Below are 14391 nucleotides of genomic sequence, written 5' to 3' on the forward strand. Positions count from 1 at the left end.
CCCGTGAAAACCAGGACGGGAGTTTTCATTTCCAGAACCCATTCTTTTGACAAGACCTAAAAAGATACTCCCAGAACTTACGTAAAACATAAGTTTACTACAAACTGACCTTCAAGGTAAGCCCAATTACTTTGTAATAATACTTGAAAATCCAATGTCTACCAATTTGGAGCCCTGATGGCATAATGGTTAAGAGTTTGGCTGCTAACCAAAAGGTTGGTAGTTTGAATCTACCAGCTGCTCCCTGGAAACCCTATGGGGCAATTTTTTTTAGGGTATTTAATAAACTAAACTTTTTCTTACTGTTATCTCTTTAGACAATAAGGCGACATCCCTGAAAAATCTCCCACAGATGGTGTTAGGATGGACACTTCAAAGCAACTGCTGAATGGCAGCCACACTAGTGCAAATTTTTAACGATATGCTATTCTAAAATCCAGGACTTCCGTCATTTAAGACACAGAATAGAGTCAGCACCATAGTTTGTGTTGTATGCTTTATTGGCCACCTCTTTGCTCTTACCGTTCCCCTAGCACACCCAAATAGATGCCCCCTTTGTCCTGTTCCCCCAGTTACAACATACTGCTTAAGAATTTCAAAAGGGTTGGTCTCTCTTACCTGGAAAGGGCTGAGAGATAATCTGGTTTTTCACCACAATGTGAGGGATCTGTGATTTAATTTGAACAGCTTCCCGAGAGAGCTGTGCAAAAATTTCTTTACACAAGAGAACATTTTGTGCCGCTTCTAATTTCGTCTGCCAATGTGGGGAACCTGAAAAACAGGAAATATACATGTATCTAAATACATTATACATTAACTAGCTTACATGGTGATCTAAACAAATAAAAAAAAAAAAACAGAAAACAGTATATTAGAAAAAAAAAAATTTTTTTTTTTTTTTTTTTATGTATAATCTCATTTCTTTTACACAGAAAACTGGTAAGGTCAATCTTCAAAAAATATTCCATAGCTATTCACTAAGGGTTCATTAATTTAAAAATTATAGAATCTCAAAAACCAAAAACCAAACCCAGTACCGTCAAGTCCATTCCAACTCATAGCGACCCCACAGGACAGAGTAGAACTGCCCCACAGAGTTTCCAAGGAGCACCTGGTGGATTCAAACTGCCAACCCCTTTGGTTCGCAGCTGTAGCACTTAACCACTACGCCACCAGGGTTTCCTATAGAATCTCCCAGCCCCCTAAAAGGCTACAAAAGTACATTTCTTATTGTTCCTACTCCAAACACCTATTCTTCCTATCTGTATTTATCTTCGATTTATTTCCAAATGTTAGGTTCAGATTAAACTAGAAGTTAGAGAATAAAACATAACTACACCTGGTTTGGACTTGGGCAAAGGTCGTTTGAAGAGGTTAACTGTGCCAAGGTCACCTATGTCTGGAGCCTGTTTTTGAATTGAAACCTATGTGACAATACAAACAACATGGAAAAAAAAAAAAAGTCAGTGAATTAGCTTCTGAGCTATTAATAAGAAATTATTTTAAAAATACTTTGACAGTTACCTTGATATATGCAGATCCCTCTAAATCACTAGGAATTTGGACATCAAGGGGACAGTAATCTTCTGGTATTTTCTTATCCAGATCAATATCTGTATTCTTTATTACTTCAAATGTACCATGATGGGGAAAGAGAGATCCTAACGGGGTATTAAAAGAAAAATAAAAAAGTTAACATTATTTAACCTACATAAAAAAAAAATTATATATTAATACTTCATAACCCCACTGCTGAACCATAAAGTGTGCGTGCGTATGAGAAAGATTTGGCAGAGATAGGGGAGGGGTGGTAAGCAAAGGGAGGAAAGAAGGGGCGGAGTGTTATTTACTTTAAAAATAAAAACAAAAACACTCCTTAATCTAACGGCATCAGTATAATATGGACTCTATGGGCCACCCAAATTGTTTTACTTCAATGGCACTGTGATACAAAGGATCTACTACAAAATGCCTCCTCAGACTTAAAACTTGAAGATGTAGTACTTCTGGAGCTTAGCCTCTGTAGAAAGGTTGCAGCTGAAGTGTTCTGAATTCACCAAGAGAAAGACAAAAGGACAACAGACACACCCTTTTTAACCAGTTCCTAGATTTTTATGTGTTTTTTTGTGTAGTTCAGTAAGTTCTGGGTTGTTGAATTATGTGACGAGTGTGTGGTTAAATACAATTGCCGTTTTATAACATGGAAAGGTTTTTAAGACCTTCCTGCAATTAAAAACAGAATGTAATTCAATTCTCTTATAATCATGAGTGACAATCCCACTGACAGAAACTAAGAAAAGTATTTTTATGTAATCTACAATGTTCACAGGCAGAAAGCGCCATTTCTACAGACTACCCATCAAAGTGTAAAAATGGCTTTACTACCTTGAATTCACTTTTGAAATAGGATTTTATTTCCAGAATTCAAAACTCCCTAATTTGACCTAACCACCTCAACTTACCTTCAGTTAGTTTTAGGAAAATGATAGCTTGCTCCAGCGAGTGATTCCTTTTTAGACCTCAACTGCAATATCTGAGAATTAGCTTCAAACCATTTTTACTTTCATTATCTCCTTCAACCCTTTACTATCTGCTAGGAAGGTACTGGAGCCCCGGTGGCACAGTCATTAAGAGCTCAGCTACTAACCAAAGGATCGGCAGTTTGAATCCACCAGGCGCTCCTTGGAAACTCTATGGGGCAGTTCTACCCTATCCTATAGGGTCACTGTGCATCAGAATGGACTCGACAGCAATGGGTAGGAAGGTACTGCTATCCTCATTTTACAATTAAGAAGACAAAAGCTAAATGACAAAGGTATACAACAAATAAAGGGGCAGAGTGGTATTTAAATTCAGGTGTCCTAACTCCAAAGTAGAGTTCTTCTCTGCTATTGTTATCTCAACCATTATAGCCATGACTCCTTTCCTTATTCCTTGGAATTCAAAACTTTTACCCCATTGAGCTGTGAACCTTATGAACTTTTAACTTACAGCTCTTCTGATTACCGCTGAGCAACTTACAAGACACTGCCTTCATTATCTTGAAAAACCTATTATAGCTCAATGACAAAGGATTTATACCAAAAGATGTGAATTTGAGAGCATCAAACTTTGGTATAATCCAACTAAATACATATTGCTTATGTCAGTGTTGCAGCCTTGGTTGAATTGGGATAAGGAAGGCGAAGTGTTTTCACCATCCTCTCTCTTTACCTAGGACCTGAAAACAGCTTAGTAAGCTAAATGGAAGAAAAATAAGGAAAAACAGAAATTCTTTTCTCCTTTTATTCTCAGGTTTAAAGGGTTACAGGTAAGGTCCTGATTGAGGAGTCTAGTTCTACCTCATTTCTGACTAAAATGGCAATTATGGTTCAGGGTGTGTTAGCACATAAACCCTGTCTTTAAACTTTTTGTTAAATTTACCTAAAAGGTTTTCAGATTAGATCTATAGTATTTATTATATCATTAAGGAGTCCTGGTGGTACAAATGGTTAAGCAGCTGGCTGCTGGCCAAAAAGTCAGTGACTCCGTGGTTCTGTGGGAGAAAGACCTGGCAATCTACCTTCAGAAAGATCACAGTGAAAAAATCCCATGGAGCAGTTCTACTGTCAGTGGGGTTGCTATGAGTTAAAAACAATTCAAAGGCACCTAACGACAACATTATAAGCTTAAATAAGAGTGGTTTTAGCTCCTTTAGGCTAATGTATAGAAATCAGAATATCCAAATGTAGTATTTGAGAAACAACAGAAGAAATATGCAGCATTCCAATCAATCTTGCATATACTTAGATGAAACACATAGTTTTACAATTATCTATACCTGCACTTCTGTAGCTCAGATCTCCAAGAATTTTATCTCCAACTTTTCTGAGTTTCCAGTGTTGCCTTAATCGCAAAAGCTCAGAGTTGAAGTCTCTTTGTAGCTTATTTTCTTGATTTTCAGTAACTGATTTAGTTAATCTTTCTGCCCCCTTTAATAGGATTTGCGCTGCTCCAGCAAGTGACTTCTTTTTAGATATCAGTTGTAATGTCTGAGGGTTCTACAAAAACAATCCAAAAGCGTGGCTCTGTATTATTTATAAATGACTTTTAAATCACACATTTTTTTTTCAATAAAAAAATACTAAAAAGAAAATTTAGAAATTAAAGAAAAGGAAAGAGAAGGTGGGGAGTACACATAACAATATAGTGTTGTTTTTTAAATAACCCTAAAACTATTTCTCTGGTCAACTCACATAAAGACTAGAAGTCAGAACCTACCACTGCAGTCAACTGTGCCCAGTCTAGATTAGGCCACACTCTGGTGTGTATACCCTTTGGTGACAGTCACTATACTTCCGCTTAAAGTCTATAATCCCTGCTTGAATGTAACCCACATGATGGTAGACTCTATAACAATGCCTGGCATATGATATTTGACACAAAGAATACATGAACGATCCAACCAGTACAGTCGTGAAATTATCTTTTATAATTGCAACTTACTGAAGTGCCTTGAGTACCCTGGTGGCATAGTGTGGTTAATTGCTACAGCTGCTAACCAAAAGGTCAGCAGTTTGAGTCCACCAAGCACTCCTTGGAAACTCTATGGGGCTATACGGTCACTATGAGTTGGGACTGACTCGACAGCAATGGTTTTTTTTTTTTTTTTAAAGGGAAGTACCTTGAAATTAAGACTGAAAACATGTAGAATGAATATTAAATTGACTTCACTAAATGCTAATTTCTTAAAAAACTGCTTAAAGTTAAAACCTATATATTATATATACTTATATAAATATCTGCTACCACCACCAATTTGTGTATTTTATTAACCAGAACACATCTCTAAGTAGTCAGGTTTAACAAAATAAAGTTTCTGGCTATCTAAGAGAGAAAATCACATAAAATGTTTCATACAAACATCACAACAATCGTCTGGTCGTATCAGGGACCCGCCATCATCAAATCGATTCTGACCCATAGAGTAGAACTCCTGACAGAGGAGAACTGGCCCATAGGGTTTCCAAGGAGCGTATGGTTGATTCAAACTGCCAACCTTTGGTTAGCTGCTGAGCTCTTAACCACTGGGCCACCAGGGCTCCAATTCTAAGAAGCTTCTACGGATCTTAAGAACTCCCTGGAGACTCACTGGAAAACAGTGCACAATAATGGAAAAGGCACTGGACTATGAGTAAGGGGCTAGACTTCTAGTCTTGGCTCTCTAACAACAGGCTTTACTGCAACCTGAATATATCACAATCTCTCAAGGCCTTGGTTCCCTCTCCGTAAAATGAGGAAAGCAGACTTAATGACCTGTAAGATGTCTTCCAGCACAATGTTTCTAGATTTTGAGATTATTAGAAATTATTATGCAAGTAATTAAATTCAGTTAGTTTTATGTGCAAATAGTTTTTTACATTCACTGTTTTTCTCCACGTCACTAACTTGGTCATGGCTGACACCATCATAAGAGCCTCCTAACTCAACTCCCTGACTTCAGACTCTTCATTCACCAAGTCACCCTTCTGTTTTCATCTTCCGCTATTCAAAAACTGAGTATGTTCTTCATCAAATGTCAACAATGCTACCCAGCTTTTAATGCCTTCTACAATTTGGTCTTTCCAACTTTTCTAACAAGATACTAAAAAAAAAGGTGGGGGTTAGAATTTAGATAATAAAAGGATGAAGGCCATCCTAGCCTTCCCACTTTCTAGCTATGTGATTTAGATCAGCTACTTACCTCTCTGAGCGCATTTTATCAACTGTGATGTGGTGGTTCAGTGCTATGGCTGCTAACCAAGAGGTCGGCAGTTCGAATGCACCAGGCACTCCTTGGCAACTCTATGGGGCAGTTCTACTCTTTCCTATAGGGTTGCTATGAGTCAGAATCGACTCGTCGGCAGTGGGTTTGGTTTTGGTACTTACCTCTCTGAGCACATCTTAACTGTGAAAATGAGGGTTGTTGAGAGGATTAAATTAGTTAATATATGAAAAGCTCTTAGAATAACACCTGGTACATAGCTACTCTATAAGCATTAGCTGCTGTTATTATCATTTTTACGCTCACAACCTACATGATCCCAGTTCATTTTGAGGGAGATACTGAGAGCTAGAGCAGTAGGAAGAACTCCATGGAGGGCATTCTCAAACCACGTCCTGAAAAATGGGTAAAATAATCATTCCTGTGTCCTCTCTCCTGCTGTTCCCCTGTCTAGAATAGTAGTAAGGTACTGAAACATTTCTTAAATTCTTATTATGTACCAAATGCTATTCTAAATGCATTTATCATCTCATTTGCTCAGAACAACCCTACAAAGTAAGATTTTTAAAAACCTAGTAATATCTCCAGATGAGGAAACCACGATGTAGAAATGTTAACTTGCCAACAAGTAGAGGAACTCCTTAACTACCTAAATTCCACCCAATTTTCAGGGCCTGGTTCAGGGCTGCCTCCGTGGAGGCTCTAAATATTATAATAATGATAACAGCTAATATTTATAGAGTAGCCATGTGTCAGACACAGAGCTACTAGTTTTTTATGTGATAACTACATTATCTCGTTTTATTTGTTCCACACTTACTGAGTGTCATGGATTGAACTGTGTCCCCACAAAAATATGTATCAACTTGGTTAGGCCATGATTCCCAGTAGTGTGTAGTTGTCTTCCATTTTGTGATTGTTATTTTATGTTGAGAGGATTAGGGTGGGATTGTAACATCATGCTAATTCGTGTCACCTCCCTGATCCAAGGTAAAGGGAGTTTTCCCTCTAAGAGATAAAAGGAAAGGGAAGCAAGCAGGGAGTTGGGGACCTTATACCACCAAGAAAGCAGCACCAGAAGCAGAGCATGTCCTTTGGACATGGGGTCTCTGCACCTAAGAAGCTCCTCGACCAGTGCAAGATTTAGGACAAGGACCTTTCTCCAGAGCCGACAGAGAAAGAAAGCCTTCCCCTGGAGCCAACATCCTGAATTTGGACTTGTAACCTACTGGACTGTGAGAAAATAAATTTCTCTTTGTTAAAGCCATCCACTTGTGGTATTTCTGTTATAGCAGCACTAGATGACTAAGACACTGAGTATCTGCTATATACCAGGCACGGTGCTAGGCACTGGAATTACAGAGACAGATAAGACAGACATGTTTCCCGCCCTCTGGAGTTTACATTCTAGTGCTGACAACACATTTTGAAGCATTATAGAGAGGAAAACAGAGTTAGAAAGAGAAAATAACTTGCTCAGTACCACACAACTAGTGAGGGGTAGAGGCAGGATTTGAATCCAGCTCCATCTGGCTCCAAAGTCATTTTTTTTTTTTACCATCACACTCTTGTTTAATATATTACAGACCAAGGACCAGGTTGTAAAAACTTGTTACAATTTGGGGACTTTTAAAGTATTCCATTATTAATGAAACTTAACTTTTCCAAGGGCCACAGGTATTTAATAAATGCTACCTAACACACAAGAGGAGATACAGTTTTAAGCCTTTGTTTTAGGCCGTTTAGTCTCTAAGCTACCAGTCAGAATCGAGGGCACCTAACAACAACAGTCTTTAAAGTTTCATCTAGTCTTCATTTTGCAAGAAAAGAAAAGAGTACAGTAAGCACACAGCCTACAAAGTGGTCCTGGGACTTAATAAAACGGCACCATTCTTCGATTAAGGCCCACTGATGTTCTTATACCTGTTTTGGAGGAAGTGCATCCTGAGAAACAGGGTCAAGTGTCATGAACTTTTTATCCCTTACGATGCTGAGAACGTCATAGAGGACGCACATCTCTGTCAGGGCGCTTCTCAGATTGTTCCTCACTGAGTCCCAAGGCCAAAGGGAAGGCTGAAATTTTACCAACCCTGAAAAAAGAAATATACAAGTATTAACTACACTGAAAAGAAGACAGAAAGCTCATTTGCAGGTTTCAAAGTATTAAAAAGAGAAATAATGAATTTTATTTCAAACTGATCCCTTTTCTTTTATTCTGTTCCCTTCATTCTTTCTTGAATCTTTGTTAACATTTACGTTAGCATTCCTGCAATGGCAAAACAAATGCGATATCCAATTTCCGCAGGTTAAATATATCAGTGCAACACTTAAGCAGGAGCTCAAAAACTTTAAAAATTTATGCAAGCCTTTTAATGACCTTCCCTCCCCCTCCTCAGCTTTTAAAACATGAATAAGTAATTGTAAAGAATTTCCAAAATACAGAAAAATACAAAAACAAAAATTACCTATAATGTCATCATTCAGATATTAACCACTATTAATGTTATCTTTCAATCCTTTTTTCAAATTAATTTTTTAATGAAATATACAAAAACATGCTCAGTGTGAGAAAAGTTCAAACAATGCAGAATTATAGAGTAAAAAGTCAGAGTCCTCTCCCTCCCCTCTCTTGAGAACTAACCTCTTTTAATAGTCAGGGTGTACCCTTTCAAATGTTTTTCTCTGCATTTACATACAGGTTGTTGTTGTTGTTACCTGCTATCAAGTGGGGCCCCCAACTCATGGACAGCCCATGCACAACAGAATAAAATGTTGCCCAGTCCTGAGCCATCCTCATGATCAGTTGGGGATCTGACCACTGGGATTCATAAGGTTTTCACTGGCCGATTTGCAGAAGTAGAACGCTCATAGTCCACCTAAGTCTGGAAGCTCTGCTGAAACCTGTTTAGCATCATACCAAAAAAAAAAACCCCACTGCCATCGAGGTGATTCCGACTCATAGTGGCCCTATAGGACAGAGTAGAACTGCCCCATAGAGTTTCCAAGGAGCACCTGGCAGATTTGAACTGCCGACCTTTTGGTTAGCAGCCGTAGTACTTAACCACTACGCCACCAGGGTTTACTTTAGCATCATAAAAAAAAGCAACCCGTAATTCTTCACGGATAGGTGGTGGCTTCGCATGAGGTGCACCGGCCAGAAATGAACCTGGGTCTCCGGCATGCAAGGTGAGAATCCTACCCCTGAATCACCAACGTCCCCATTTGTATACATATGCTCCCATTTTTCTGTCATTTGTTTCCTCCCTCCCCCCACTTAATAACATGTTCTAGAGACACTTTCACATAAGCACATATAGATTTACTTCATTTTTTTTTTAACACCGATACCATGACCTAGCCAGGAGGCCCAACCCAAGTGCCCCGGAGAAACAACTCAACAGCACCTAACAATAACAACACGACATTCTGGAGCATGAATGTACAATAAGTTTAACCATTCCCATTTAATGGACATGGAGATTGCTTCCATCAGTGTTACAGTAAACATCCTGACCGCATTAAATTCTTAACCATGGTATTAGTGGGTCAAATGATATGCACATTTTAAACATGCTGTATATACCAAAAACCAAACCCACTGCCGTCGAGTCGATTCCGACTCATAGTGACCCTATAGGACAGAGTAGAACTGCGCTATAGAGTTTCCAAGGAGCGCCTGACGGATTCGAACTGCCAGACTCTTGGTTAGCAGCCGTAGCACTTAACCACTACGCCACCAGGGTTTCCACATATCTGTATATATTGAACTGCTAAACCGTCTTCTAAAAAAGCTCTGAAGGAGCCCTGGTGGCGCGCTGGTTAAGTGCTTGGCTGTTAACCAAAAGATTGGCGGTTCAAATCCATTAGCCACTCTATGGCTAAATCCATTAGCCACTCTATGGGAGAAAGATGTGACATTCTGCTTCCACAAAGATTTATGGAATTCACATTCCTAACTCTGGGTATTAACAGTCTTGTAAATCTCTACTAATCTTACACATGAAAATAGTATCTTACCGATGCTTTAATTTGCATTAGTGAGATTGAGCATATTTTTTTATATTTATTGGCATATGAAGTCTATCCTTTTTAACCTGTTAATATCCTTGGCCTATTTTTTCATTGATTTGTCATTTTCCTTCCAGTTTGAAGGAACTCTTTGAGTATTAGGGATATTAACCAATTGTGCTGACGTCAGATGGATCCTGGCTGAAAGCAGAGAATACCAGAAAGATGTTTACCTGTGTTTTACTGACTATGCAAAGGCATTCAACTGTGTGGATCATAACAAATTATGGATAACATTGGAAAGAATGGGAATTCCAGAACACTTAATTGTGCTCCTGAGGAACCTGGGCGTAGATCAAGAAGCAGTTGTTTGGACAGAACATGGGGATATTGCGTGATTTAATGTCAGGAAAGGTGTGACTCAGGGTTGTATCCTTTCACCATACTTATTCAATTTGTATGCTGAGCAAATAACGTGAGGAGCTGGACTATGTGAAGACCATGCATGGCATCAGGATTGGAGGAAGACTCATTAACAACCTGTGTTATGCAGATGACACAACCTTGCTTGCTGAAAGTGAGGAGGACTTGAAGCACTTACTGATGAAGATCAAAGACTACAGCCTTCAGTGTGGATTACACCTAAACATAAAAAAAAAAGAAAGAAAACAAAAATCCTCACAGCTGGACCAATATGCAACATCATGGTAAATGGAGAAAAGACTGAAGTTGGACTTCATTTTACTTGGATTCACGATCAACACCCATGGAAGCGGCAGTCAAGAAGTCAAAGAATGCATTGCACTGGGCCAATCTGCTGCAAAAGACCTCTTTAAAGTGTTAAAAAGCAAAGATGTCACCTTGAGGACTAAAGTGCGCCTGACCCAAGCTATGGTGTTTTCAATCGCCTCATATGCATGCGAAAGCTGGACAACGAATAAGGAAGTCAGAAAAAGAATTGATACCTTTGAATTATGGTGTTAGTAAAGAATACTGAATATACCATGGACTGCCAAAAGAACGAACAAATCTGTCTTGGAAGAAGTACAACCAGAATGCTCCTTAGAGGCAAGGGTAGTGAGACTTCAGCTCATGTACTTTGGACATGTTATCAGGAGGGATTAGTCCCTGGAGAAGGACATCACGCTTGGTAAAGTAGAGGGCCAGCGAAAAAGAGAAAACCCCTCAAGGAGATGGATTGACACACTGGCTGCAACAATGGGTTCAAGCCTAACAACTATCACCAGGATGGCGCAGGACAGGGCAGTGTTTCCTTCTGTTGTACGCAAGGTCCGTACGAGCCGGAACCAACTGGACTCAAAGGCACCTAACGACAACAACCAGTTGTGTATCATATGTGTTGCAAATACTCTTCCTACTCTGTCAGTTATCTTTTTGCTTTGTTTATGCTATTTTTTCCTTTATTCTTTTTTAATTTTACATAATTAATGTATTTATTTTTTCCTTTATAACTTGTTTCCTACCTTGCTTAAGGTCTGTCCTGCTCCCTGAATTATACAATTATTCTTTTAATATTTCTTCCAATATTTTTACCTTCTTCATTTGGCGCTTCACTCTTTGTGGAATCAATTTCCATGTGAGATATGAGGTAGTATCTACTTTTTTTTCCCCAAATGGACCCAACTGTCATAACACCATTCGCTTGACATCTTTAAACTTCCATTTACACAGGGTCTGTTAAATAACTAAATAAAGAATTTTGATTTTTTTTTCCCCTGAAAATGAGATCCAAAACCACTCATACTGTTTCTACAATTCTACAATAGCCCCCTAGCTAGCCTCCCTCTTCCAGTTTTATTTTCTCTGTAATCCATTTACTGCATGGCATCCAAAGTAATCTTTTTAAAACAAATTCATCTCTGTCTCTACTCCAAAGCCTCCAAAAGCTTTCCATTGTCCTTGTAACAGCCAAAAGCATATCCTGGCCCACAAGGCTTTCATGATCTAGTCCCTGCCTATCCTTTAAACCTCACCTAGTACTCCAGTCAACACAACTAGTCAAGCCAGAGCAGCGCTATTACCTTATGAGCTCAGACATAACCTGTGCCACATTACAACAGTTTTATAAGAAAGACCCAGTGAAACCTGTGAAAGCCGGAACTCAAAAGGCCTGCCTTGTTTTCCGCCTTTGGCAGGGTGCAGTCTTAACACTTTTCTATTACTATTAGTGGAAAATATTTGCCTTTTCCTTCTGTGACAGGTTTCCGCCTTACAGCTTCCAGCTTCCATGGGTTCTACTGTATTTATTTAAACGCTCCCACTCAAGAAGACCTAGTGTCCTAAATTATCCCGCTGTAAAAAAAGCGATGATGATGAGCACAAGAATTCTTCCTCACGGGTGTTAACTTTCAAACTGCTCCCACGCACAGCGTCGCGCCCAGTAGGGGAGAGGCAGAGTGACATTACCGAGCGAGTACTAGGACCCCGAGACCCTGCTAGGCGGAGACACAGTCTCACCTTCCTCCTCGTCCTGGTCCGCGCTGGACCCGGCGCCCGGCCAGTCTTGCGCCTCGCCCTCGGCGCCCGCCGCCTCCTCCTCCTCGGAGCCGGAACCCTGACTGAAATCGATTCGCTGGGCCAGACGCGCCAGGTTCTGCGACATGGACAGCGGCTGCAGATAGGTCTCAGTGCCATCCAGGCCCACCTCCTGGACCTGCTTTTCACAGGCCGACTCGATGCTGATCCGCACAGCGCGAACCCCAGACATGCTGGCGGCGGCGTGCAGCGAAAGGAGTCCCGCGCGAGGTAAAAACCGTGGTGGAGTCAGAGGCGCCTACGCCAAGAGCCGGGAACCAGGAACCTGGGGGCCTGGGAGCAGAAACTCAGCTGTCGGGCCGGAAACAAAGCGGAGGGCCAGGGACTCTCCCAGCATGCACTGCAGCCCTCGGCTAGCAGTCTTGGGAGCGCCACTGGGCGGGCGTGGGCTGCTCCGGGCGCGCGCGGCGGGAGAATCCTATTGGAGATCGGGAAAAACTTCCTGGGGTCATGGCGAAAGGCGTTTCGGGGTCTTCATCGGTGGGACTGGTTGCTGACAGGATTTTTCTTCTTCATAAGACTTTTAGAAGTGTTTTTAAACTTTGTGTTGCTTACATCACTGAACAGCAACAAAATATTAATGGAGTAGCTGGTGCCCTTCTCTGGTAGTCTGGCCATGCACATTCGTGTACAAGTTTTTGTATCAATGTAAGTTAATTTTCCAAGGTAAGTAAATATCTAGGAGTGGGACTGCTGGGTCATATGGTAAATGTTTAAGTTTTTAAGAAACTGCTGAACAGTTTTCATGAGTGGCTGTTCCATTTTGCATTACCACCGGCAATGTATGAGAAAGCGAAGTGTTCCATATAATCCCCAGTACTGGGTGTTGGCAGTCTTTTTTTTAAGTTTATTGTAATTTTAATTTACATCTCTCTAAAAAAAAAAAAATTTTTTTTTTTTTTTTTTAATGACTTAATGGGAAACCCTGGTGGTGTAGCGGTTAAGAGCTACGGCAGTTCTAATCCACCAGGCGCTCCTTGGAAACTTACAGGGCAGTTCTACTCATAGGGTCCTATGGGGCAGTTCTGCACTTTCCTATAGGGTCGCTATGAGTCGGAACCGACTTGTTGGCAGTGGGCTTTTTATATCTTCTCTGGTGAAGTGTATGTTAAAGTCTTTTGGCCATTTTAAAATGAGTGTTTTCTTACTGTTGAATTTAGAGAGTTCTTTTTATTTTCTGGGAACCCTGGTCGCACAGTAGTTAAGAGCTCAGCTGCTAACCGAAAGGTCAGTGGTTCGAATCCACCAGCCACTCCTTGGAAATCGTACGGGACAGGTCTACTCTTTTCTATAGGGTTGCTTTGAGTCAAACTCAACGGCAATGGGTTATATTTTCTGGTACAGAATTCTTTGGGAAGATCAATAAATTAATAATACTGTATTTTGACCGTGGTAAAAAGAGAGAAGACACAGATAGATCACTAATATCAGGAATGAAAGTGTGACCCCAATACTCCCCAGCATGTTTTCTCCTTTTCAAAACGGGCGATTGAGAACTTGTCAAACGCCATGATGAACCTGTAAGTTTTTCTCCTTCCTCTGCCTGCCGTCTGTCTCCTTTGCATACCTTTAATGACTTTGTTCTTTGTTTTAATCTGATGCAAATAACTTTGTTTTGTTCTGTCCAACCACCTATGACTTACACTTCCCCACAGGAAAATCAGACCCCAGGTGTCTGATATGTGTATCTTTAGCCTGATAAAGAGATGTCAGGCATGTATCTCTTCAGTCTGATAGAGTCTTTTGTCACTACCTTATAATGAATAACTTTTCCGTCCAGGCCGTGTGCTGACCACAAAGACACTTCTAACCCTTATAAGATTCTGTATAAGCGCTAATGTAAAATCGCTCTTCCATACTCCATAGAGACAGCCTGTGTTGCTGCTGGGTCTCCAGTGATGTATACATCTCCTGAGTTAACTTTCTTACTCTTTCTGACTTGGAGTACGTTTTATTGGCTCTGCTGCTCCAGGGCACAGACCCTAATCGGGTAACAAAAGGATACCACTACAGACCTTAACCAGTTGCCCTGGAGTCAAGGCAACTCCACCTGTATCAGAGTAGAACTGAGTGTGCTCCATAGG

At 40.3% G+C, this 14391-nt stretch overlaps 1 protein-coding gene across 2 annotated transcripts in view; it reads right to left on the reverse strand.

Annotated features, from left to right (window-relative positions):
* The window catches only part of MED17 (mediator complex subunit 17), a 31517-nt gene extending 18791 nt beyond the window's left edge, over positions 1-12726 (reverse strand). Inside the window, exons 1-6 of one of the 2 annotated variants that reach the window (XM_049889514.1) lie at positions 12230-12726; positions 7667-7833; positions 3821-4040; positions 1525-1661; positions 1340-1424; positions 619-771 (exon numbers count right to left, since the gene is read on the reverse strand). In XM_049889514.1, the coding sequence (XP_049745471.1) occupies positions 619-771; positions 1340-1424; positions 1525-1661; positions 3821-4040; positions 7667-7833; positions 12230-12479 (1012 nt within the window). In that variant the 5' untranslated portion in view covers positions 12480-12726. The remainder of the gene's footprint in view (positions 1-618; positions 772-1339; positions 1425-1524; positions 1662-3820; positions 4041-7666; positions 7834-12229) is intronic. The other variant, XM_049889513.1, reaches the window with a different exon arrangement.
* Positions 12727-14391: the final 1665 nt, after the last annotated feature.

This window comes from Elephas maximus, chromosome 7 (assembly GCF_024166365.1).
Source record: "Elephas maximus indicus isolate mEleMax1 chromosome 7, mEleMax1 primary haplotype, whole genome shotgun sequence".
In the NCBI taxonomy this organism is placed as follows: Eukaryota; Metazoa; Chordata; class Mammalia; order Proboscidea; family Elephantidae; genus Elephas; species Elephas maximus.